General features: G+C 36.1%; 1 protein-coding gene across 1 annotated transcript in view; it reads right to left on the bottom strand.

The window, feature by feature from the left end:
* KCNH7 (potassium voltage-gated channel subfamily H member 7) overlaps window positions 1-24,877 on the bottom strand; it is a 236,598-nt gene that overhangs the window by 73,275 nt on the left and 138,446 nt on the right. Inside the window, exons 4-6 of the mRNA XM_027810781.2 lie at window positions 17,060-17,092; window positions 10,533-10,961; window positions 2,466-2,680 (exon numbers count right to left, since the gene is read on the bottom strand). Coding sequence (XP_027666582.1) covers window positions 2,466-2,680; window positions 10,533-10,961; window positions 17,060-17,092 — 677 coding nt within the window. The remainder of the gene's footprint in view (window positions 1-2,465; window positions 2,681-10,532; window positions 10,962-17,059; window positions 17,093-24,877) is intronic.

Here is a 24,877-nt window from a genome sequence, read left to right as displayed (position 1 = left end):
TGAGTGGAAGTGGCCTTCCATGTCACTAAATCCTGCAATCCCAGAAAAGCACATTGTGTTATCTATCCCTTTACTACATTTCTCACACTCTGTCTAATGACATTTGGAATTCCTGCCCTAACTTCTTTTATTAGAAGACTATTTCAGAATGTCACTACTCTGATTAAGGATGACCTTTTAACTTACCATGCCCATTTTATACTCATTTGCTCTTTTACTTATATTGTCCCATAGATTAAATAGGTCATATTGCTCTCTGTACATTTTTAATGCTATTTCACAGATTTAGGTATCAGAGGACTGTGCCAGCATGAGCATATCCTAATTAGCTCATCTGATGTTCCTGCCATATTCTATTCTAAACACTGTGTTCAAACTTTCCATAACCATGTTTGCACTATTCTGCAGATACAAAATGGATCTATGGGCCTATGAAAAGCTTTACAAAGGTACTTACAGGCAGACATGCAATGGAACCTTCAAATTGCTCTTATAAAACATATTGAAATCACTGGGGATTAAAAACATAAACAGAACTAAAACTAGCCTCTTTTGTCTTCTAAACGTCTGTTTCTAATCTAATTCATGAATAACTAGCTAACTAGATCTTTGACTATCAAATTCAGTAGACCTACATTTATACCTCCTAGGAGATTCTCCCTGTTCCTAATCCTAGAGTTTAGGCTGCAACAGCAACTAAAAACATTGATAACTGAATATAAGAGAAAAAGGAACAGCTGTGATGAATTCTTTCCAATTATGATGAATGCTATGTTATCAGCACTTGCTAAACAAAATGTATTCTGCACATTGGTTGAGATAGTTCTAGAAAAGGACATAAACCAATGTTGAACTAATTTGGAAGTCTTTTGTGAAGTGTAAAGATTTTATAGAGCAGTTCAAATTTAATTTTGAATTTCGTTAGTATCAATGTTCCTGGAAGGTTTAGCTGGTCCAAGCCATTTCTATTGGACCTTTTCATAACATCTAAGTTGTTTAGAGAATAAACAGATTTTTTTAAAATTCATACCACCACCATCACCACCAACAACCTGTCCACCCCTCACACCCCCCCACCCTGTAACAGTGTCATTAGTACATAGAAATTTGGCACTCTGGCATTAAATAGTCATAATCTCGGGGGAAAAAAACCCACCACAATCAGGCTTGATTTATGCTTACATAACTTATAGAAATTAGTCTTTTTAATGTAACTTGACTTTTTGCCATATTTTTGCCATATTATCTGTGAAAAGATTTCTATGTATAACTATTGTGAATTATTTAGAACATATCAAAATGGATCTGGAAGAGATTAAATCTTTCACAACTGACCATGGAAGAAAGTACAATGGTTGCAGACTCAAGTTAGCTATCAAAGACAAAATATATGAAAGATAAAATCCAATTACTCTTTAGGCACTAACTAATCTCAAGATAGAACTGATAGAACTTTTATCTCTGTTTCTCTAGGAGGGTGTACATTTCCTTTTTATAACTGTCAAAGGGAGTAGGAGCATGGTCAATGTCTGGCATAGTGCCAAGGCAGAGAAGCGGCAGTCCAGTCTATGGAAGGCAGGTCAGCAGTAAGTCAAAGGCTACTCTTGGCAGTATCTTCCTTGCGGAATCTCTGCAGTCTAATGTAAAGCACTTCTAACCTCTTTCCATCTGTCAGTGGATTGGCATTTAAGGGCCAATGGTCTGCTTACTAAGATCATAGAAGATATTTGGGATAGTGTCACGTCTTAGTATTTTTTTCAGTATGTTGCACATAGGTAACCTGTCCTCACCAATCTCCATTTGACATTACAACACAAATAACAATGATACTGAATTTAGCTGAAAAATTCTGTTGTCTTCAGAGGACATTGTGTCTGTCTTAGAGTGAAGAAATATGCTATCTTGAATTGTTTTCAGTTTTGTTTCAACTGTATGCCTCATTCCCAAGTATGACAGAATATATCATGCATCCAGTGTAAAGGTATCTGCTTTTCATTTTGGTTCATTTTGACAGCCTTTTTGACATACACATATGAAAAAGATACTCACATGAAAGAGCATTATGAAAACCCAAAAAACTGGAACAGAAATTACAACGTGTAACTATGATATTTTTACCAGTGGCACAATCACCTACCATTTGTTATCATGTTGTGCCTTGTACTAATCAGTAATTCATGAAGCTGAGAAAAAGAAAAGAAAATGAAACTAACATTTATAACTGACAGGAATCACTGGAACTAGTGGACTGACTTGTGCACTTGGTGCATACTACAGCTTTTTTCCATTGGAAAAGGGAGAACTGAAAAATTTTAATTGTTAGCAGTATTATCTAATGGCTCAAATACTTCAGATTGTCTTGGAGATATCCAAACCATTCATGAAAAGAGTAACAATCTACTGAATGCACTGATAGTTGCCTCCACAAAACTGGAAAGGAACCAGAATAATGGGTATTACCTTACCTGGGTAACCTTCTCTGTTACATTGTGCGTTCGGTCTTTCACCTTAGGTGCAATAATTGCTTTCTCCGAAGAAGGAGGAGATGAAGATTTTTTTTCACTTTTGATATCTGAAAAGTTCAGTGTGAGTTGAGGAATTTTGTTGATTGTACTGTATTTGTTGAGATTTGAATCCGATGTGGATCCCAACAGACTTGACTTGATATGATTAAAAGGCCCTGAAAAATCAGAACAGATATTTAGTATTTGACAAATGCAGAGAAATAAGTTATCATTAATGTTAAAGTAGGATATGTTAAAGGGGTAGTTAAAAGCTATTTTTCACTATACTGTTTGTTAGTAGTAAAAATTACCTACATTTTAAAAATAACTCTAGTGTTAACGAGAATCAAATCTATTATTGGATGTAAACATGAAATTTCCTTTACATATAGCCCCCAATGTTTTTTATAAAGTCAATGGATTGCAAAGTACAAAATGCATCCATTCTTGTTTTCATGTTAATGGGTATGCTGGTATTCGCCATTATAATTCTGGCTGAATATAAAGACTATATACTCATTTGTTTATAAAAGTGGAGAAAAGATGCACAATTACATGATTGACTGGACTGAGCAAAGGCTGTTATCACATCCATACCATTGCCCATGCATACATGATAGTTCAAAACCACCTTCTGGTAGATGCAAGATTGAGTAGATCCCTGCTCTATCCCTGTGTATTTATCCAGTAACTCCATACTTAATAAATGGAAATATTAAACTAACATTGTCCTAAAACCCTGTAATTTTGGAGTATCACAAACTTAAAAAATGTATTTCTTCAGTTGTCATTACCACAAAATATTGAAAACAATAGGGATACACATATGTAGAATATTAAAGGAGTATTGAATTTATACTTAAACATCTTGTACTACTTCAGTGAACCACAATAGATAAAAAATACGGAGTTTGTATGCTTCATGAGGTACATATCCATTACAATTATTCTTTTCAATATTGGACAGAGTTTTTTGTACAACAAGAAAGCAATATAAACGATTAGTATATGTGTTTTGTACTGTCATCATAGTTAGTTCAGAAACCAAAAATATTCATGGTAAGGAAAATTTGCTTTTGAGAATGACAGTGGAAAACAGAACTCTAAAGATGTTTAGACAGTGAGAGCTAAATGCAGTTATGGATTTAAGACAAAATCCCAGTCTTGCAATGTATCTAAGGTGTGGCATCAACAGGTATTTCTCAGATCCACATGAGAACCTTACTGCATCCTAATTCTATTATGGGGAACACTCTGAAGTTTTTTCTTCTACTGTTTTTTTGTGTTGGTTTTTTTGTTGTCTTCCTGGGAGGGGAACAAGAACGGGTGCTACGATTCAGGAACAGCCAATGGGACAGGATTAGGCCTATGGGGTAAATTGCAGAGTTAACAGTGGGACAGCTGGATTGTATTTGCAATGTGTGAAGGAGCGAAACCTGAAGCAACTGGCTGCCTGGAGGTGGCTGTGGGGAAATGCTTCAGACAGTGCTGAATTCTATTTGTTGTTGTTGTTTGTAGAATTCTTGAAGTGAGGCCTGGTCTTCCCTCACACCTGGCTTAAGTTAATTGCACATGAGAAAAAAAACCAAACTTGCTTCTTTTAACCACTTTCTTTTGCTTTAAAAAGTGTTGGCAGGTATGTATGTACCTCATTGATATTGGTAATTAATTGAAAGATATTATTAGCTTAAGTACAGCCTAGGCTGGCAGCAATTGAGCAGATACTTGACAGCTAGGTGATCTTTGCTATACTCTCATAGCAGGAAGCAGAAAAACAGGGCCATAAAAAATCATAATTGACACTAATTGGCACCATGATTGACAGTTTCAGCAGAGTGGCCAAGAACTGAATAACCAGGGAGAATGACACACTTCTGCCTACCCTACAAAGGAAATTCCTTAAGGTTGAGTTGCCCATTTTTATGGTAGGATTCCATTGCCCCTGCTTACATAATGCATTGAGAAATGATTTCACTCTCCTGAGCTATCAAATCATCATCTTTCACCAGCAGGAAATACATTTATAAAAGTTGGTTTACAGTACAGAGACCAGAGACTGCATTTCCCACCCACCCACCCCCCCCCCGCCAAGATCTTGCCAACATACACATGACGCAAATGCAATGATTTCATAGTCCATGGATCGCTTTACAGAATTTAGGTCATGCACTGCATGCAGTTTGGAGAGAAGACTTTACCAGGTACACACACTTTTTGCATCATGCATGAAGTCACAAACCAGTTTTCAGACATAGCGAGAAATGTTGTAATTAAACTGAACGCTTTAGTAATTGTTTTTCTAGAAATGGAGGAAGTCACTTAAGAATTATGTCCAAATTGCTTTTAAAAGATGTAGGTCAGTGCTGGTGAATAGAAACAACTTTGTAACTGCACTAAATGTTATTTAAAGATGAAATTGGCAATGAAGTTCATGCATGCACATTTTAATACTACAGGAAGCTTGAAACCATACCCCCTGCCATCCAGGAACGTGAAACTAGTGTTAAAGAGACAAAAGAGGAATAAGTGAAGATACTTCCACAAGGCTCCTGATTACCAATTATTTTATTTTTGAGATAGTTAACTGAAAACTAAGCACCTTATAATAATAGATCGTTTGTTAGTGGCCCCACCCAATTATACTACCTTTCACAGGTAAAACTCCTGGTAGTAGCTTCAGTAGAAGTTTTGCCTGCTTAGGGACAACAGGACTGAGTTAAATAACTGTGGTATGTTCTATCTCCCTCCCTTCTTTTTTTGAATTAACAGATGATTAACTAAAAAGACTGTTTAACTATGCCTTCACTTTTTCCAGGGACTGGTAGTTAGTGCTTTGAGAAAATAGTTAAGGGAATAACTGTGTTTAACAAATATAATTTCAGTAATGCACCTGGCCCTAGAGAGGCCAGCATGAGAATGTTGCATTTGAACATTTCGTACAGCAGGCAAAGTAACATGCCAAAAAGTGCGGCTGTTTGAGACACTGGAAGGTATAGTCTAGATGTATACTTTACCTTTGATATTGCGACCATTGTCTGGTTTTCAGCATAGTAAAAGTGAAGAAAAAGAGAGAAAAAAGACAACTAAAATCTGCATCAGAAAAAGCAGAAAATACTGCTTCAAAATATGCGTGTGGCTTGAATCAAAATACTTTTGCACCACTTTGATTATATTATGTAGACTTTCAGTAAAGACGAAGTCACTTTGACAATTGAGAGAGACTCTGTGAAACTGTTAGGAGTGGATCAGCAGGTAGTAGGACTGCCTTTAGCTAACTTGCCTTAATAGTAACATGTCCAGTGCTGGGTTGGAGGTCAAAAGTGGTAACCCATGAAGCAGTAATTAGTCACATGTAATTGAGGCCGAGGCGTGCATAGCTGCGGGTGGCGGCATGGGCCAGCCGGCTGCAGGGGGTGTGGGCTGCGCGGGCAGCCCTGCATGGACTCCCGTGCCTGCCCAGGCCTCACAGGAGGAAAAGCTTTTACTACGGCAGCAAGCTGAGCAGCGCCTTTCTGAGTGAGTACTAGAGAAACACTGAGGACAAAGATATACCTTAAATGTTTCTTCATCTCTTAGGTACCTTTCTGCAAGGTAACAGTGGCAAAGCTCTCTGTCCTCTCAGGCACACCCAGCCCAAATCCCCTCATGAGGTCAAACTTCTTTAGGGAGAATATTTATATTGTTGCTGTTAGTATTGTTGGTTTTATTATTATTTAGTATTATTTTAAAGAAGCCACTTGGGTGGATAGGTAGATGCCACCCCTATTTATGGGTGCACAACACAACCCACAGGCCACCCTCCCTTTGTGTCATGCCCCTGCCCATCTGTGGCAGCTCGGAGGGGGTATGAGGGTGGGCAGCAGCCCCGGGGCAGGCAAGGGGTGAGGGGCCAGGCTCAGGATGCAGCCCTGCCCCCTGTGTGCTGCTGGCCACCATGATCAGCTTTCAAAGAAGCATTAGGCTCAAACTGATATTCACCTGCAGTTGTCTCCTGCTGACAGACCACCTCTGAAGATGAGGTGCCTGTGCCCTCTCTGCCCCAGTGGCAGCTGTCGCTGCAGAGGGCCCTGCTCCAGCCCCACTCTGGAGAAAGGCGTTGGTCTCCTACTGTGAGGGGAATGGGAGGTGGCATTGGGTCTTGTCTATGGTGTCATGTCACACCTGCTGCCTCTCCGGCTTTTTCTCAGCTTTCCGAGGACTGGGGAGCACAGGACATTGAGCTGGGCCCTCAGGACCGTGGGTGTGGGGGAGTGTTTAGTTCCTCTCGGCCTTTCTGTGCTGGGCCTCTGTAGCAGTAACGCAGACTTTGTAGGCTGGGTTAGGCTAAAAAGCCTGCTGTTTTTTCAGAAGACTGCAGCGATGTTGCTAAGGTCACTTTCTGAAGACAGTAAAATTGCTGGAGTCCCTGTGAACCTGTACCCACCTGCGAAGTCTGGGTTGCTGGCATTTCAGGTGAGAAGGGCTTGGCTGGAGTGTGGGTGGCAGACACAGCTCCTGCCCTGCTGCTTTTGTTGTCAAATAGGCAAATTTAGAATGGAGCTCAGTAGAGTACACTGAAACTAATTTAAAATCCTAAATTGTCACTTCTACTGTAATGCCTTTCAGCATATAATGGCCACAGCTATGATAATTTTAAAATTATAAGCAACTAGGATGCATAAATTAATTTAACACATGAAATCATTTATATTCTCAATTGTATTATCTTCCAAAAAAAAAAATAAAATCACTGTGGGTGAATTACTGTAGTTAGTATAAATAATACTCTTCTCGCCTGTCAGAATTCTGTTATGCTGATGCAATTAATATTATTTGGACTGGAAGAAGTGGAAAGAAATAAAGTTTGAATACTGAATTGCATTTCAGACACTGGTAGTTTTTTAGTGGATTCAGAAAAATTCAGAAGTATTAGGATCAAAAAAAAAAAAAGGACTGAGAAATATATTAAACCTTATGCTTCCTCGGGTAATAATTTAACCATTGAGACCTTAATTTACTTTTACTTATTGTACTTTTACATAGGGCTTTACAGTATCTACAGCTTCTGCTCAGAATCTGTGAGCCCAGAGAAGATGATTTAGGCTGAATTCTGGTTGCCTAACTTGTATGGATAATTTTATAGCAACAATAGGGTTTTATGGCTCACTAGTGAGTAAGGCAAGCAGGACTTGTTGGCTAAATTTAAACATCTTTTCAGCATAAGGTGTCAAATTCTAATATGCTTGGAAGCAGATGGCATCAAGGATAGTTACTAATTCTAATGCAATTCTGAAAGCCTTCCTCTGTTCTGCTGTACTTTTTTAGAATGTCTATGTATGACCTAACTTAAGGCTAGATTCCCTACTATTTTGTAGCTTATGCAGAATGAAATGAGACTGGCAGTGTTTTATCTATTTAAACTGTAAATGATCAAATCATGTGAGAGGCCATAGGAATTCAAATAGCTTATTAAATCCTCAGAGTAAGATTCATTTTCCTTAGTATTTAACATCTGAAAAATATTATTTAGTGAAATGGAGCTAGAAATCTTTGCTCCTTCACACAGCAAGTATTAAATTATGAGGTGATTTCTGCATGAGCTTTATACCACTATCACTATAGACAATATTCAAACATTTTTACACACTTTTATCATATAACTATATGAAGAATCACCAATTGGGAAGTGCTTTAATGAAAATCAGTTCTGAAAATAGAAACTGACAAAACAGATACCTTTAAATGTGTTTTATTTGAAAGGTTAGTTTAAATATCTAGGGAAGCTGAAATCAAGATGAAGCTTATGCAATGGTCCAAAAGACATGCCAATGTTCAACCCTAGCATTTTTGCCTCCACATCCTGATCTTGAAATCTTGGCTTGAATGTGAACATGAAATACAGCAAAATGGTATGGTTTAGGATGGATCTAATTGATTTTTCAGGTTTATTTGAACTGAAAAATATCAGAACCAGAAGAAATCAAGTTGGTTTCCCACCAAGCTGGCCAGGGGTGTTGATCTGCTTGAGGGCAGGAAGGCTCTGTAGAGGGATCTGGATATGCTGGATAGATGGACTGAGGCCAATTCTATGAGGTTCAACAAGAAGTGCTGGGTCCTGCACTTGGATCACAACAACCCCATACAATGCTACAGGCTTGGGAAAGAGTGGCTGGAGAGCTGGCTGGTGGAAAACAACCTGGGAGTGCTGGTTGACAGCTGGCTGAACATGAGCCAGCAGAAGGCCAATAGCATCTTGGTGTGTATTGGAAACAGTGTGACCAGCAGGACAAGGGAAGTGATAGTCCCCCTGTACTTGGCACTGGTGAGGCTGCACCTCAAATCCTGTGTTCAGTTTTGGGGCCCTCACTCCAAGAGGGATGTTGAGGTGTTGGAGCGTGTCCAGAGAAAGGTGAAGGGTCTGGAGCACAAGTTTTATGATGAGTACCTGAGGGAACGGGGGTTGTTTAGCCTGGAGAGGAGGAGGTTCAGGGGGAGACCTTATCACTCTTTACAACTATCTGAAAGTAGACTGTAGGCAGGTGGGGGTAGGTCTTCTCCCAGGTAACAAGAGAGGAAATGGCCTCAAGTTGCACCAGAGGAGGTTTACACTGGATACTAGGAAAAAATTCTTTACTGAAAGGGTGGTCAAGCATTGGAATAGGCTGCTCAGGGAGGTGGTGGAATGACCATCCCTGGAGGTGTTTAAAAAATACGAGGTGTGGTGCTTAGGGACCTGGTTTAGTGGTGAACTTGGAAGTGCTGGGTTAACAGTTGGACCTGATGGTCATTAAGGTCTTTTCCAACCTAAATGATTCTATGATTCTAAACAGAAATGAGAAAATAAGTATTTAGCCATTGTATTTAATACAGGAAGAATAACTGGAAGGAACAATTAGTTCTGCTATTCTAGGAGTTAATCTGGGTGACAGAGCATACAGATTTATATTTTAGGACATGTACAGAAGCAAAGAGCCCTTGATATAGACCTTCCAAAAGGCAGGAGAACTTGTAGGAATTTTACACTTGTGGCCAATGAATAGCAGGAAAACAGGCAATCACTGAAAATGAAAATTAATTTTTTGCTAATTTATGAATCTGTACAGTCTTACATAACATATGTTCTTGAAATCTTAACATACTCCCCATACATTCTTTGACATCTTGTTTGAATAAAAAGGATGCAATTCAAGGCATTAGATCATCAGTAGCTGCAAAAGCTTTGTGTATGTGGTGCTTTTCTTTGAAAGCCAGTTTCCATTCACAGGGCTTTCAAACCTCTGTTTGCTAAGCTGTTTCCCAGTTTTCTCAAACTCCCTTTCTTCAACAGGAAATCATAGACCACACCCCATGACTTTGCGTAATTAGGAGAGACAGTAGAAAAGGAAGACAGAGAAAACATCTTAAATTTTTCTGTTTGCAAGAATATGCTAACACAAAGAAAAAAATCACACTTAAATGAATTTTACACTAAACATTTCACCATTTCACCAAGTATTTCACTAAGTAATCAGAAAGCATTTCAATGGAATTGCTGAGGATATTTTCTCCAGTGTGAGAAAAAAGGCATGTCTCAGTGTTGGATCAGTGAATATACAATGTACACTTTACAGATTTAAAAAAATAAACTGATCCATTTCTGAAGTAGGATTTCATACAGTCAAAAACAATATAATATATGTGAGTGTGGGACAAAATTGTGCACATAATTGTAGCTTGATCACCTGATTTCCCCCCACCCCCACCCCCACCCCCCGCTACTAATATTCACTTATTAGCTTTAGGAATGTTGGGCTCAATTTTTCTGTCTTATTCTATATAATCTTCTCTAAAAGCAACCTCATGATTTCATTGGTTTGCTTAAACATGCAAAGCAGTATTTAGTGTAAATAAGCCTGACGTATTTGGGCCTTTAATATTTTTAGTGTGCCTTTGAATTTATAAAGCTCATTATATTTAGTTTTGCTTAGAAAGAGATGATAAGTACTATGAAAAATTGCAATAATTCCTTTCTTAATACACCAGAGAATACAGATTGACTTTCTACCATACCTTCACTTGCATGACGGTCCCTAAAAATGTTCTTGGGATGGACATTAAAGCCTTCTATGTCATGTACTGAAGATGCTCTCCGTATACTACAAATGCTTTCCTTTGATCTGGAATGGGTTAGTGGATTGCTTGTCTCTACCATGTCAGGGTAAAGTCTGTCCCATTGCTGTTTAGGTGATGAATGGTCAAGAGGTCCTGATATATTAACCAAAGGTGAACATTTACTGGGTTGAATCAGTGCTTTTGTATCATCCACTTCTGAAGGACTACAGCTTTCTTTTGTAGGTGATTTAAAGTGCTTCATTGCCACTGAGTCATCGCTGTGCTTAGATGAATCGACTATCACTGCATCAGGATCTTCCTGTGGTAAGGACTGCTTTCTGTATGTTAAAAGTCTCAATCCAGGTAACCGGAACCCAAAAAGTCTGCCTACAGGTAAATACATACAAAAGAAGAAAATATTACATATTAGTTTCTTGTCATGAAAACCTGCTTTTTCACACACAGTCAGAGGGCATAATAATAGCTGTAAATAATTGACCTATCCCCAATAAACTGCAATACTTAACAATGGAATGTGGAAATATGGAAATATTATATAGCTGTAAGTTTGTTATAGTTATGGTGTTTCAGGATTTCATACTTCAGTCAGACATAAATTATTTAGCCCAGAATAGGGATAGCAGCATTGATTTTACAGTCTGTCTTAAAAGAGTTAAGGTTTATCTGTTCTGATGGTCCTTTCTAAATAAAAAATTTATGCATCTATAAAAGACTGCTAGAACACATCAAGCTGCTTTGTAGCTGTTATTCTGAAATAGCTATTTGTGGATTCTATTATTAGTGGAACTCCTTACGCTTAAAAGTGTGCTGCTGATTTATTGATTTATTGGCTACAAATTAAACAGGAAGATACCAGTGCTAATCATTCAGGAAAGAAAAATAAGTTGTGTATCAGTTTTTCCAAAATCCTTTCCAATACTTACATCTCACTGTTAAATGAAACACTTATTTTGAATGAGTTTAAAATGAAAAGTAAAAGAACATGCCAGAAGCAGCAGCAGCAACACAGGTCTTGAGCCTTAGTTGCACCTATTTCAATGCAATTATTTTTTGTACAGTTGCATGGGTGTGTGCTTAGTTGGGCTTGGTATATTGAGTGGCTGGTTAGGCTATTCTGAGTGTGTGTAAAACTAACAATTTTGTGTAATGGTGAGAAATACCAGTAGCTGAGAGGAAGTGTAAAATGTGGTGCAAATAAAGAAAACAGAGGAAGAACTGTAAAATTTACAAACTGTCCTTCTAATAAAACCAAATCCAGTTAGTAAATATTTTAAGGTATTGTGCAATACAACTCATAGGTGGGGGCACAGGGACAGATATACAGAAAACAGAGTAAATAGTTTAGAAAAAGATTTTTTTTTAAAAAAAATTAACAAAATAATTGAAAGATCAGATGTCTTGCATAAATGGTTCTATTTATCTAATAGCTCCTTGTCACCCTTCACTTTGCTACGTGTTTTCCACAGTGAATCAATAGCAAAATGATTTCTCAGAAGTCATCTTGATATGTCTTGTTATATTTTATTGCCTTTTTGAGTTCTATTCCTAGCCTGTGCTATACTTAAAATATTTTCTTAATAGCTGAGGGATTTCTTGGTTGGTAGCAGATAGTTTAGTCTCTATTGTTATTTCTGTAAAAAAAATTATTTGTTGTTTTATCACGTGGCCACTCAGTATCATATGTCTGTAAATCTCATATCATATTCTCAATAATTTTGTGACATCCGCAAACATTCTCATCTCACTTTTGCACCTTTTTGATCCAACTAATTTTAAATGTATTAAATAATAAAGTAAATGTGAGACTGTTGATAACATCTCAGTATTTAGAAATCTGGCCCTTTGTTTCAACCTTTTTTTCCTTTCTTTGAAATATAAATCCACGTAACGATCTTCCTTTATTTTTCCTTGAAAGTTTCTGAAAAAGCTTGTTGAATTCAAACTATTTAGTGTTCAGTCTATTGCTCTAATGCATATATGCACACAACAGTACAGTAGACAGATAACTCTATTACATAAAACCAGAGTCATGCATGTTCTAAACAGCAGCTAGAGGTGCCAGTTTTCAATCTGTATAGTGATATTCAGCAGAGTGCACCTTGGGAACATGCATGTTTTGCCTAACATTATATTTGAACACATTACTTACAGTTGAAATTAGTGATGTACATAAAAAAATATTTTTTTTTAAATGCACATAAATTGGGTTGTAAAGCAGTTTATAAATAAATTTTGAAAGCTTATTGCATCAAAAGTGAAACATACTATAATTTATTTTTCACAAATTACATTGAACTTAAAAATACCATTCATAAGGTTTTCTGGCATTAGACACTGTTAAAGGCTTTTTGCTGGCACTCTATTTTAGCCATATTCATGGTGGTCCAGATGGTCTTTTCTGCTTCACCAATTTAATATGTCCATGTTACACTGCATTACTGATTTAGATGTCTAACTGCAGTTCAGCTGGAAAGAATACTCAGAATTTTGCTTCTTGCTAAGACTCTTGGGTATGAATTAGAAAACTTAAATGAGTAGCTTTTTGCTATTCTTCTATAAATATACAATAAATGGACTCAAAGTTAGAATCCTTATTTCCTGCTTTTTAATTTGAATACTTTAGAGTAGCAATATTTTCTTCTTCAGTGTATAGATAATGAGCTATATGTTGTGTTGGACATTCAACACTCCCCTGCAGTACTACAGTTAAAGCTATCAGGAGACCCATTCAGAATTTGTCTGGTTTACATTACACTTCCTTACTCAGCTCAGTAACAATACCATTTGTGATAAAGCAAAATTCAGGGTCCCAGGCCTGCTGTCCTGATATAGACTAGAATGGTCAGTGGAAGCTTTCCTGACACACTTGAAAATTTATGTTTATTTGAAAATTAACAACCCCTGATTTGTGTAGGTACGATGTTAGAGCAGATTTATCTTGGCTTATAATACTAAAACATTTTTAGAGATGTAACTAGCAATTTACTATAAATATACAGGTAATGTTACATTAAAATACTCATGGTTTATTGAATTTGAAGACTACATTGCCAAATTCTTCTTAATGCTGAGTCAGAGATTTGTATGATTGTGGCTTGCCAAGAGCAACTGAGGAAAGCAGTTGAGTCTTAGTCACAATTCCAGGCTTACATTCCGTTTCCTCCTTTCAAGCCTTGCTTCACTGAATAAGTAATTTGCAAATGAGTTAATCTGTTGGTTGCATTTATTCTCTGTGCCATCTCAGCTAACCCTCATCCAAAAATATACTACAGATGAGAAAGGACACTTCTAAACTATTTGCAGATGTAGTTATCTTCAAAGTCCCAAATTCAGATTGACTGTTCTTGCCCTCTGAAAGCCTTTTTAAATTCTGTCTCATATTTTGAGAGATCAAAGAAGAAAATATTTAGAATTCATGAAAATTAAATGTTTTGGTTAATAGTGTTGTGGAAAAAGTATAGGAAAAAGCCTATCTTGGTAAGAATAATTAATAGCCTTGCTTGGTAAGAATAATTAATAGCCTTGCTTTTCTATAAGTATTGAGATGGGAAATCTTAATAGAAAATTGCAATTCTCAAACACTAAGTACCATCATATAGAATTTTGTGGCAGGGAAAAAATACCCAAAAAGAATGGTTCCAAAAAGACTTTATTAACAGTTACGATCATGGTTGCAAATTTCCTGCCCCATCAATATAAATTTGATTTTGAAAATGGGGTATTCCAGCAAAAACATATCTGAATAAGGATTTATTTAATAACCCAATACACTTGCCTGGCAAGTAATTCCCCTATTTGTTCTGTGCAAGCATTCTATAACACGGAAGGGAAATGATATTTGGCTTGAATATTGCTTTGCCACGGTGAACGTACTCTTATATATCTAGTAATGAAAAGGTATATTTACATACTAGACACAGTGGTAAAGTCAGAGAAATGCCTACAACTGAGAGATCTTTACTCTAACTACAATTTCTTTAGCGGCTTTGGGATTACTGGTAGGTGTTATGTGCTATCCTGAAGTTTATTTATCCATGTCAATGCACATGGGATTCCTAGTTTCCTATCCTGAGCACTGTGGAAGGGCAACCCTAAGAGACAGCAACTTGGAGGTCATGATGGCTTCTCAAAGAATTGATTAGCCAGTTTTTATAGCATCTCTGGTAGCATTGTCACTTTCATGCTGATGAAGTAGTTATGCAGAAATCAGCATCTGAAGCTGCTTTAAGATGCATTAGCCAAAGAAAAAAAGTGGTAGCTGCTCTCAGGCTCCCTAGCTGTGAGCTAGATTTACTCTGTTACACTCAATCTTCTCTAGATTTAGACTGCAAAATCAAATCAAAGGAGCTCAAATGCACAAGGAGTTTGCACGAGAGAAATTAAGTGAGGTGTAGAAACTGTCAGAACTGTTTCCTGGTGTGACATACCAACCTGTCTTAGGCTACAAGTTAAACCAAGCTCTGAACTGCCCATGTTCTAGTACAACCTGTTAACTATCTTAGAGTATTGAAGAAAATAAAATCTTGAATAGTTTTATCGTAGTAGATGACTGGTCTGGCTAGAATATGAAACCTATGTCATTTTTCAGTATATATATATAGGTTGACCTATTCCAAACAGAGAGAGACTTTCTCGACAAGGGCAGGTAAGGTAGGTTGATTATGACAGGATATCTTCCAGAGCATGGGTTAATTCAACAATACTTTTGTTCTGAAACTTCCCCAAACAATAAGCAAAATTACTTTCACAAAAGGAGCACAAGTTGGTTCTTTGCAGAAAGATTTTCTGATAACTGAATGTCTACTACCAATGAATTTCAGGATCTAGGTTATCAGAAATACAGACACAGGCAATTATTGAATTGCTGCTCAAAACGATCTAACAACTCACACAACAGACTAAAGGATACAATTGCTTTTGAGAAAAGGAATCCCTAAACACTGACAGTCTAAAATAGCGGCCAATACTTGAACGTACTCTATGCAAACACTGAGGCATGTGATGCTGCCTCATTTTCAGTCTGGGGTCAGTAGGTCTTAAGACAGAGAATTACAGCAAGTGTCAATTATGGGGTTTTTTTCAGTCCTTTTCCCTCAAATACAGAGAAGTATACATAAGTGGATAATTTTCTTGCTCTGCTTATTAAATGATCTTAATTTCTTTTCAGGCAGGAAAAGAAGGCATATCCAATTATTAACTTCAGAAGTTCAAATGTATAGTTCTCAGATACTGCATACGCACATTTTTTTAATGCTTTAGTATGGTCTACTTTAATTTTGGCAGTTCTTCTTTTAGTTTTCTCTAAAATTAAGGTTGCGCTTGAGTTCCATCAGTATTGGTAACAGCAATCTCCTTTATGTTGCCTTGTTAGTGGGAAAGTTGTTTTATCTTTTTGCTGGTGATGGCGTATTGTTGTCTATAGTTCTCCTAGTAGGTACTACTGAGAATGGCTAGGAGAATAATACGGTTCCAGATCCTCCTGTCTACACATAGGCCTCTGAGGTAGCCTGTCAAAACATGAAAGGAAGGAAATGAAATCTCTGCCTACGTGTAGGGCTGTGCTGTGTGTGGTTGACCAGGAATTTAGTCTGAAGAATGTTCTCAGGGTCTCCCTCAAAAGACAGAATGGTTATATCTTTGGATGTTAATATGAACTTGTACATTTACCTGTCTTGTTTTCTTCCCATTTGTTGATAGAGATGTCCTTTTTTTTAGATCTTTTTCATTATGTTAACATTATAGGAGTTACAGTGTCTTTGTGAAAAAGCCATAAGAAAAAAAATATTTGATCCTCTTAGAATGAGATTTTGCTTTTTGTAGTTTTATTTCTTAGACTTAATTAAAAGTGGAAAAGAAGAAAACAGTAAATAACTTCAGTGAAATAACATAGCAACCATCACAACAAACATTATTTGCAAAGAATTAATCAACTAGCACAATATTTTGCTGTCTTGCTGACAAATATGGTTGGTTGTTTAGTAACTAGAAAAAATAATTATATCTATTAAATCAAGTTCCTAAGAATTTCTCAACCCTTTATCACCTTGGTTGACAGACTCCATAGAATAAAAAAAATCTTTCTTTTGTCTGAGACAAAAAGGCTGAAGAACTTCTCTTTATGTTTTAACACTGATTTTATATACTACTATCAAACACGGTGTGTTTTGTCTCATATAGCAATTGGAATATTTTATGATCTGCATATGAGAACTTCCAGTGATAATAAGATGAAAAGTATCATTACATTTGGATTTTATATGTCATATAATTATACTAAAGTTAATAGTTTAGCTGTTATATCTACAGTTTTGCAGAAATAAGTATTCAGAGAGTGGGAGCAAGATCCTTATTTTGACTTGCACTCGTCTAGAATTATATAAAATGTAATGATATCTTGAAATAATAGAATCAGAACAAAGCAATTAAAGGACTTTAGTAGATAGAATTTTAGAAGATAGATTTACCTGAAGCAGAGCCACTGGAAAGGTTGTTACCATCTGAAATACAATTAAACTGGATTTACAAAAAGCTTTAGCTTAAAAAGAAATAGCTAAAAAAAATTAAACAGACTGTTAAGAAAAGAAAGTAAAATATCAAATTTCCAAACGTTTTAGAAGGTAGCTTGAATTCATATACAATATATATAATTTGCAGAAGAATTGTTTAAAAGTACATTGCCTTTTTGTTTGGAAAGTTTCAGAACTATTCCATTAAGAAGTACTTTGGTAATTGCTAAATTTGTCACATAGATCAATATATGTTTCCAATTACCAAGTTTTGAAGTTGGCTAATGTTTCAGACAGAAAACTAAAGTAGGTGGATGCAGACTAATGTGGTATTTCTCATGAAATGGAACCTCTTCTAATTTCTTAGTGATCATTTCTTTGCTAGGAAATGCCAGTTTTGTCTGGAAGAAACTTATTGAAAAGTTGAAGAATTCATAATCTCCTTAGGAAGAATAGGCTTTATTCACTGACACTTATTCAGAGTATGACATTAGAGAAGTTTCATATTCCTGATAGAGCTCACTTATCTCATGTCTTCATGGGAAGAACTCTTCAGGTTATGTGTCTCTGCCAGTTGCTTTCAGGTCTTTGAAATGCCCAGCTTGCCTGGGTGCTATGCTTCTTAACATAGTCAAGTAGGACACAGTTGTGGTAAATCTCCTTATTTTTATCTATAGATCTATTTTGTTTGCTTACCTTAAGATAATGCCTACTCCATGTTGAATGATATAAATAACAAAACATATTCCTTATGACCAGTGTCCATCTCAAAGCTTCTCAAATCCATTTTTTTTCCTGATGTCTAGTAGAATCCTCTTTGTCTAAGCTTGAGATATGCTGAAAGTTTTGATTTCTCCCTCTTAAAGTTAAAATCTAATTTAATTTAACAAGTGCACAGATGTGTTAAGTTCTCTGGGATAGTTGTTATTATGAATAAGAGGCACAGGACTCTGTCTTCCATCAAAGAATGATGAAAAACTCACTGCCTTTATACTTCCCTGGTGATAAGTATTACAATGTGGGATGACTTTGCAAAACCATTATCCTAGCCTTCAAGTTACCTCACAGAACCCATCTGTTTTAAATGTCCTGAAAAGAACAATTAGATAGGAGAGCTGTTAAAAATGAGTAAAAATATAGGACTGAAATAAACTTCTGGATCTAGTTCAAGCCAAGAATCCTTTTCAAACTAATTTCTCATACTGTGTATTTGTTTAAATAGCAAAAGGAAAATTTGCAGGGTCTCTGCAGAGCGAGTATTGTCAGTTTGTGTTCCTTCTCCTGTCCAGCGTGCACAAGTCACCTCCACTGAAAGCTACTGAAAGCTGTGTCATTCCCTCTGTTTGGTTTGTAATCTCTTTAAGCAGAGATTGCCTTTTTTATTGAATGTTTGTACAAGATATAGCACAATAGCCCTGTGATCCTAGCTGGGAGACTCAGTAATGCAAACAGCTAATTACAGTGGCTAGAATCCAGGGAGGCTTCCTTTCTAATCTAAGCCCCAGCCATAACTGTCATGAGGAAACAGAGGTATAGCCACCCCACTTGTATTTCTCTGTCTGTAAAAGAAGAGTAGTAGAATTTATTTATCTTAATTTTGTTCTGTTAATTAGGCAGCTAGGTATTTGTGGAGCACTCAAGGTGAAAGTAACAGAGGTTCTTCTGTCTTTCACTGTTTGGCTATATTCCTCTGCTACGAGTTCAAAGCTGTCTCAGTTTACCTAACATTCACTGTAATTTACCTTGGAGACAAGTACACATACTGACATTAGGGTTGTCAGAACTATGCTGCTGGTTGACTAGATAGAAACCTTTGTCCTCCTGGACACAATTTTTCTTGACTAGCCCTCACTTATGATGGATTTGCTCCTAGTGTTGCAGCTAAAAATAAGACCTTGGAAAAATTTCTCATTACATTTAGGGCAAATTCAGAGGGTTGCTATTGCTTCTAAGTGCCATGTTCTATGTGGCAAACTTGTGTGCCTCAAATGGTTTACAATATTTCATGACAATCTTGTTGTCCAGATATATTTAGAAAAAAATATATGCTTGCCTTTCACTAACTGCTATGTTTACCTTTATAGCAAAGTGTACCGCAAAGAGGAAAACAAATACCGTTTTTTGAGTCAATTCTTTGACTTAAAGAAAAGGCCTGATTTGAATTTCAGTTATGTTTGGTTCATTTTTAACTTCAGTGGATGCAGTGATCTCTGCTCCTGAGATGTAACTGTATTGCTAGGACCAGGAGGGAGGCAAACTTAGTGAAGTGTAAACACCCTGAAGAATCTCTTTGCTTGAAAGATTTAGCTATTTTAGCTTACATATTAATAGGAGTTTTGCTTTTGACAGGACTGGAGTAAATATTAGAAAAAGCACTTATATTCAATAAAAAAGCAGCAGGTGGGGCAGAAAATGAAAACAACTCAGAATTAAAGTTCTGAGAGGTATTTCTCATTTTGTGCATGCATGTACATTACAATCCCACAAATGGTCTACTTTGAGTAGAAAAATTATAGCTACATTCTTCATAGTGCAGTCAGTAATGTCAAATCTATGATCTTTTGTTAGTGTGAAATGGCAGCTGATTTTCTCTGTGTTCAATCTGTGTCATGATTATTTTGATAATTTGCATGTACTAGCTTTACAGACACAAAGTACTTGACAGCTCTGAAGAACAGAATCAGGTGCCAGAATCAAATATTAATTTATGCCACTAATTCTGTAAATTTCTGTAAAAAGTTCTCAGTGATTTGGTGGAGTGGATGAACATGCTAGATTGGAATGTTTGACAGATCTGGGAAAAACCGGACACATACGTTCCCTTTCCTCAACAGATGATTTATAAGCCATTTTTATATACAGAAGTTATAGTACCTTAACACTTTATAATAAAGAATACAATGAATTTTGTACAACACAATGTACAGGAATTCTTATTTTATTTTGGTTTACAACTGTTACTAGTAGACAAATTTAAATAATAATTTAGTAGTGTTCATAGAGTTATTTTGTGAAACTGGTATAAAATCACATATCTTCTTAATTTAGTTCATTGTAGAAGTCTACATAAAGATTTTCTTTTACGGTGAGCCTAACAGGAAGGAGTTGTCTTAATCTGTCTATACATTATTCATGCATTATTTCAGTTGGACTTGAAAATTTTATATAACTTTGGCAAATGATTAGATTCATGAAAATTTCTGAACAAGACTTTTGGAAATAATTTTTTATCATCATAGTGACAACCAAGCAAATGTTAGTGTCTTATCAGATGTGTAAGAGAATAGTCCATAGGAACTTTTATATTACGAGTAAAATTCATTTTTAGGGCCTATATAGCTCAAAACTTTTGATCTCAACACTTTAATAACCTAAACAAATATCCTTTCACTTAAAAAGCAGGTATTTATGTCTTCAAGCATTTCAGATAAAGTGAGATGGGATAAAGTTATTAAGTGTTTTTATATTTGGGTATAGAAGTTAATTTCTGGAATTATAAAACATTTACATGACCTAAGAAATGGCAATGCAAAAAGCAAACAATCAGAAAAGATGTGAAATAAGAATGAATAGAATTGTCATATCTGGAAATGAGACAAAGTTTAGAAAGAGTGATTGGATGATGAATGGACATCTATAGCAGAAATCAGTTTGTATGTCTCACTTTAACTGCACATTGTACAAAGACATTCTCAATGGAGTGGAGGATGAGACCCAGTCATGAAATAAGTGCTTACAGAAGAAATTTCCTCACCTTTCTGAATATAAAGATGGGACAGATATAGTATTAAATAAATTTGGTTGGAAGTTTAAACAAAAAGATATGACAAATGTTTTGGGATTACTTTTTTTTCCCAAATGGAAAGAGTTATATATGAACAAAGATTTCCTTTGTTTCACTAGTGAAATGGCATATATTGAAAAATATAATTGTGGCAAAACACAAAAGCAATGAAACAGAAACTAGTGAAAAATCAGTTGGCTATGATTTGGTAGTTCTTTACAGATTTGGTGCATGCTAGGATTTCCCAAAAATTAGCTATGTGATTACACGAACACTGGTCAGACTGCCATAGAGAACTGATGATAAATTCTTGCAAGGAAGAGTAAAGGGAACAAAAGGATCAGCTGAAAGGATTTTTACACTGCTATTGTGAAGCCAGTATCTTCACTTTTCGCATTAGTGCCTATTCAGTTTTCTGCTGCATATGAGATAGAAGCTTTTGAGCACCAGACTAGAAAGAATTGTATTTATACTCAAATGTGGTCATCAATCTCCTGGCAACATACTGTATTTTTAAAAAAATAATCTATTATTATCATAATCTGCCAAGCCCGATGCTGAATCAGAACCTGCGTTAACCATCGTAATGGGTACAAAAGACAGGATCCCTGTCAAATAGCTTACAAACACTGTTTAAAAGTTCAAGTTCTGTCAGTATTTAGCTGGAAAGTTTAAAATTTTCTGCCTATCCAGAACTAAATGTAGTCTCTAAGCTCAACTTTGCAAATGTCAGTTGCCTTCCGTAGGTCTTTAATTTTTTCAGAAGGCCCTCAGTCCTTTAACAGATTGGAATCCTTCTTTCCTGCTACAGCTTTTGAAAACACAATGGGCTGTGTGTGCAGCATGAAATGCTTTTTTTTCATATTGTGTTAGATTACAGTTGTGGGGGCCACTGTAGTAAGCAGTCTTCTTCAAAACTGTTGGCTGCAGCTAGCAGAAAAGATGCTTTTAGAAAAAGGAAAGGTTTTACAAAGTCACAGGTAATAAATTTGATGTCAACTCCTAATAAATCAATTAGAGGAAAAATGATAGTATGGAAGTGTTATCTTATTTTCTATAGGGTCAGGAAAATAACTAGAATCTTTTATTTCCTATTCACTTTTAGTTCTTCTACAACCTGACTCAATCATTTTTTTTGCTCTCATGTTGAAAAGACATTCTAATATGACAGAACTCAATCTAAGGAGCTCTGGAAAGAAATCTCTCATGATCTGTGTACTTCTGGGTAGTAGATGTTAATGCAATCTGAAATCTTTTGTCATTAGCTGTTGCTTATCTTGGTGGTTTGTCAGAATTGTATTGCACTTGTTATATGGCTGGTTCCTCCTCTTTCATTCTCTAAATTGGTCACTGGATTTGAGGGGATTTTGTTTATTTGCTTTTTTTTTTTCCTGAACCGGTACCCTTTACTGTCCAGTATGTGTGTGATCCAATGAAAATAGATCAGCTGCTTTACCTGTTGATGTATGTTCTAAATAGAGTAAGACGATGAAAAAATAACTTCCTCTTAGAGAATCTGCTGTTTGCCTTTATTATGATGGTAACATGACTTAAAAAAGATATTTTTACTGGTAAACACTCGACCTTTTCTGTGACTTCTTTTGTTGCTTATTGGTGTCTTTCTGCCTTTTCTAAATTTCAAGGCTTTTGTTTGTTTTAATTCAAATCCACCACTGGACTGTACACAATATCTTGTAGTTATTTCTGGATTTTTTGCAGAGGTTGGCCTCTTTCTTGAGAATTCTTTCTGCCAAGAGGAATTTTCTGGCTATGTAGCATATTTTATATCACCATTCTTCCCATCCTGCCCACATAACACTCTACTCTGAAACCACAAGCAGTGGAAATGATAGGAGTAAAAGCAGCCATGTGCCTGCTCTAGTTTCTGCCAGTTTCTGGCATCTGGCTGTACCAACTAGCTGAAAAATGTTTCAAGTCATCTTTCTCTGTCTCCTTTTCACCTTGATCTTTCTTTATTATGTAATGAATTTGGAGCCACACATTCATTTTTCAAGAACTCTCAGCAAGGAAATCCCCAGTGTATGTCAGGCATAAATACTGTAAAACAAAAGAAGGATGTTTTGACTAAGTGATTTTTTTGTAGATTTCCTCTTTAGTGGCTTTTCACTTTAAAATATGGCAGGTGCCAACACTTCAAGACATACAGTGATGGATTGCAGATATGAGAACAAAAAGCTCTTTTTCAGGACATGAAGCTTCCACATCCCCCACCCCCTGTTAGTATTTTACCTTCTGTTTTGTCAATAAAACCACATTAAGCGTGAACCAGCTAAATAAATTTACTTATGTTATAAAACTGGTTTTTAAAGCCAGGAAGTAAAATGTTCAAATTTCACAAAATCATGTCATCCTGAAATTGAAACAGAATGTAAGTGGGGTTTACTTGATGTAAATTTAATACATTATTTTATTTTTTTCTGATGCAATTTTAAATTTTTTTTCTGATATCCCTTAACAGTATTTTTACCATAACATTACTAAAAAAATAAAAGTGTTTTCTTGGTATCTCAAGAAAAATGAAAAATACCGCTGTATTAGTTATTTTTAAAAAACCCTGCAAAACAGAATAAGACAGGAAAGTATAAAAGCACAAGTTTTAAAATATGTATTGTAAAGAATATTTACAAAGGTTATTTTTAAAAAAATGTGATATTTGGTGAACAATAATTATCTGCAGACTGCTAATTTCCAGCAATGGGAATTTTCCTTTCCACAGTCTTGTATTTATTGCCATTGTAGGGTTATACAGACATAAGTATAAAGACTTTGGCCTATCTAGAATGATTCAGTCAGAGCTCTTTCTCCATGCTTAATGAAAATAGTATTTTTTATTTTCCCAATTAATTATAGAAATAAATTTCAATCTTTTAAAAATGTGAATGGTTTGGCAATATTAAGGGGGGGGGTTGGTTATGTATTTATTTTTTGATAGTCACAGAGCTTTGGGTGAGATCCTATGCATCTCGTCAAGAAGATACAGCGCAGAAAGTCTAGATTATGAAGAATGGCAAAGACTGCTTTCATCAGAAGGAGCCTGGTAATGCCGTTATATGTATAGTTACAGACTTGCTCCTTACAATCTTCTCAACATAACTAGCAGAAAAAATAATGCAGCATGTCATCACTTCAGGTAGTGCACGGTGCTTACATTGGGAAAGTTCTTCCCCCGCTTCTGGCAGTGGATATCATACCTTCTTTATCTCCTATCTAAAGAAAGCTGAAGTGTTGATTTAATGGTCAGAAAACTTAGGTTCCAGGTCCCTTTATTGTGCTAACATTAAAGATTATTACACTGTGGAAAGGTATTTTCCAACTGTCGCTGAGCCAATGAGGGGACAGTGTTAATGCTCAGTGTTAGAGTATGCGGTGCTTTACTAAGAGTTTGTACAAATGGGGACGTGTTCTGGGAGATCTTGTCGTAAAAGCAGATTACTGAGTGCAGAAGCAAAGCAGAAGGATTTGGCAAACAGAACAGCAAAAACAGAAGATGCTGTTGTTGCACAGAGTGAAGGTCAGGAGAAGAGCACACATTCTGCAGGTAGAAGGACAGAAATCCACACATTCTAGCTGTATAAGAAGTGGACTTCTGTGTAGTTTTCTGATTTCGGCAATACTTATGTTCCAGTGGGATGAAAACAAAAGCATTTCCTGTATAACAAAAAAACCCAAATCCCATCCTTCAAGCCAATCTAAGTACTAAAATTTGATAAAACCAGGATGTTTAATTATGCTTCAACTTTTCCCCCCATGTTTTGTATTTTCTAGTGTAATTTAATCAAACCTTCAACCAACAATTTTTCATTTGGAAAGGAAATAAAAATGTTCAATTTTGACTAGTTAAGGTGAAATAGTAGGCCTATATCATAATACTTTGCAGGTTTTCGTTCATAATCAATTTTTGTCAAGGCAATGCACTTCTGTGAAATGTTCTACTTTTAATGAATTTACATTTCCTAGCAGTACTTAGCAGA

This window comes from Falco cherrug, chromosome 8, assembly GCF_023634085.1.
Source record: "Falco cherrug isolate bFalChe1 chromosome 8, bFalChe1.pri, whole genome shotgun sequence".
NCBI classification, from domain to species: domain Eukaryota; kingdom Metazoa; phylum Chordata; class Aves; order Falconiformes; family Falconidae; genus Falco; species Falco cherrug.
This window is presented reverse-complemented; position numbering and strand designations above follow the sequence as displayed.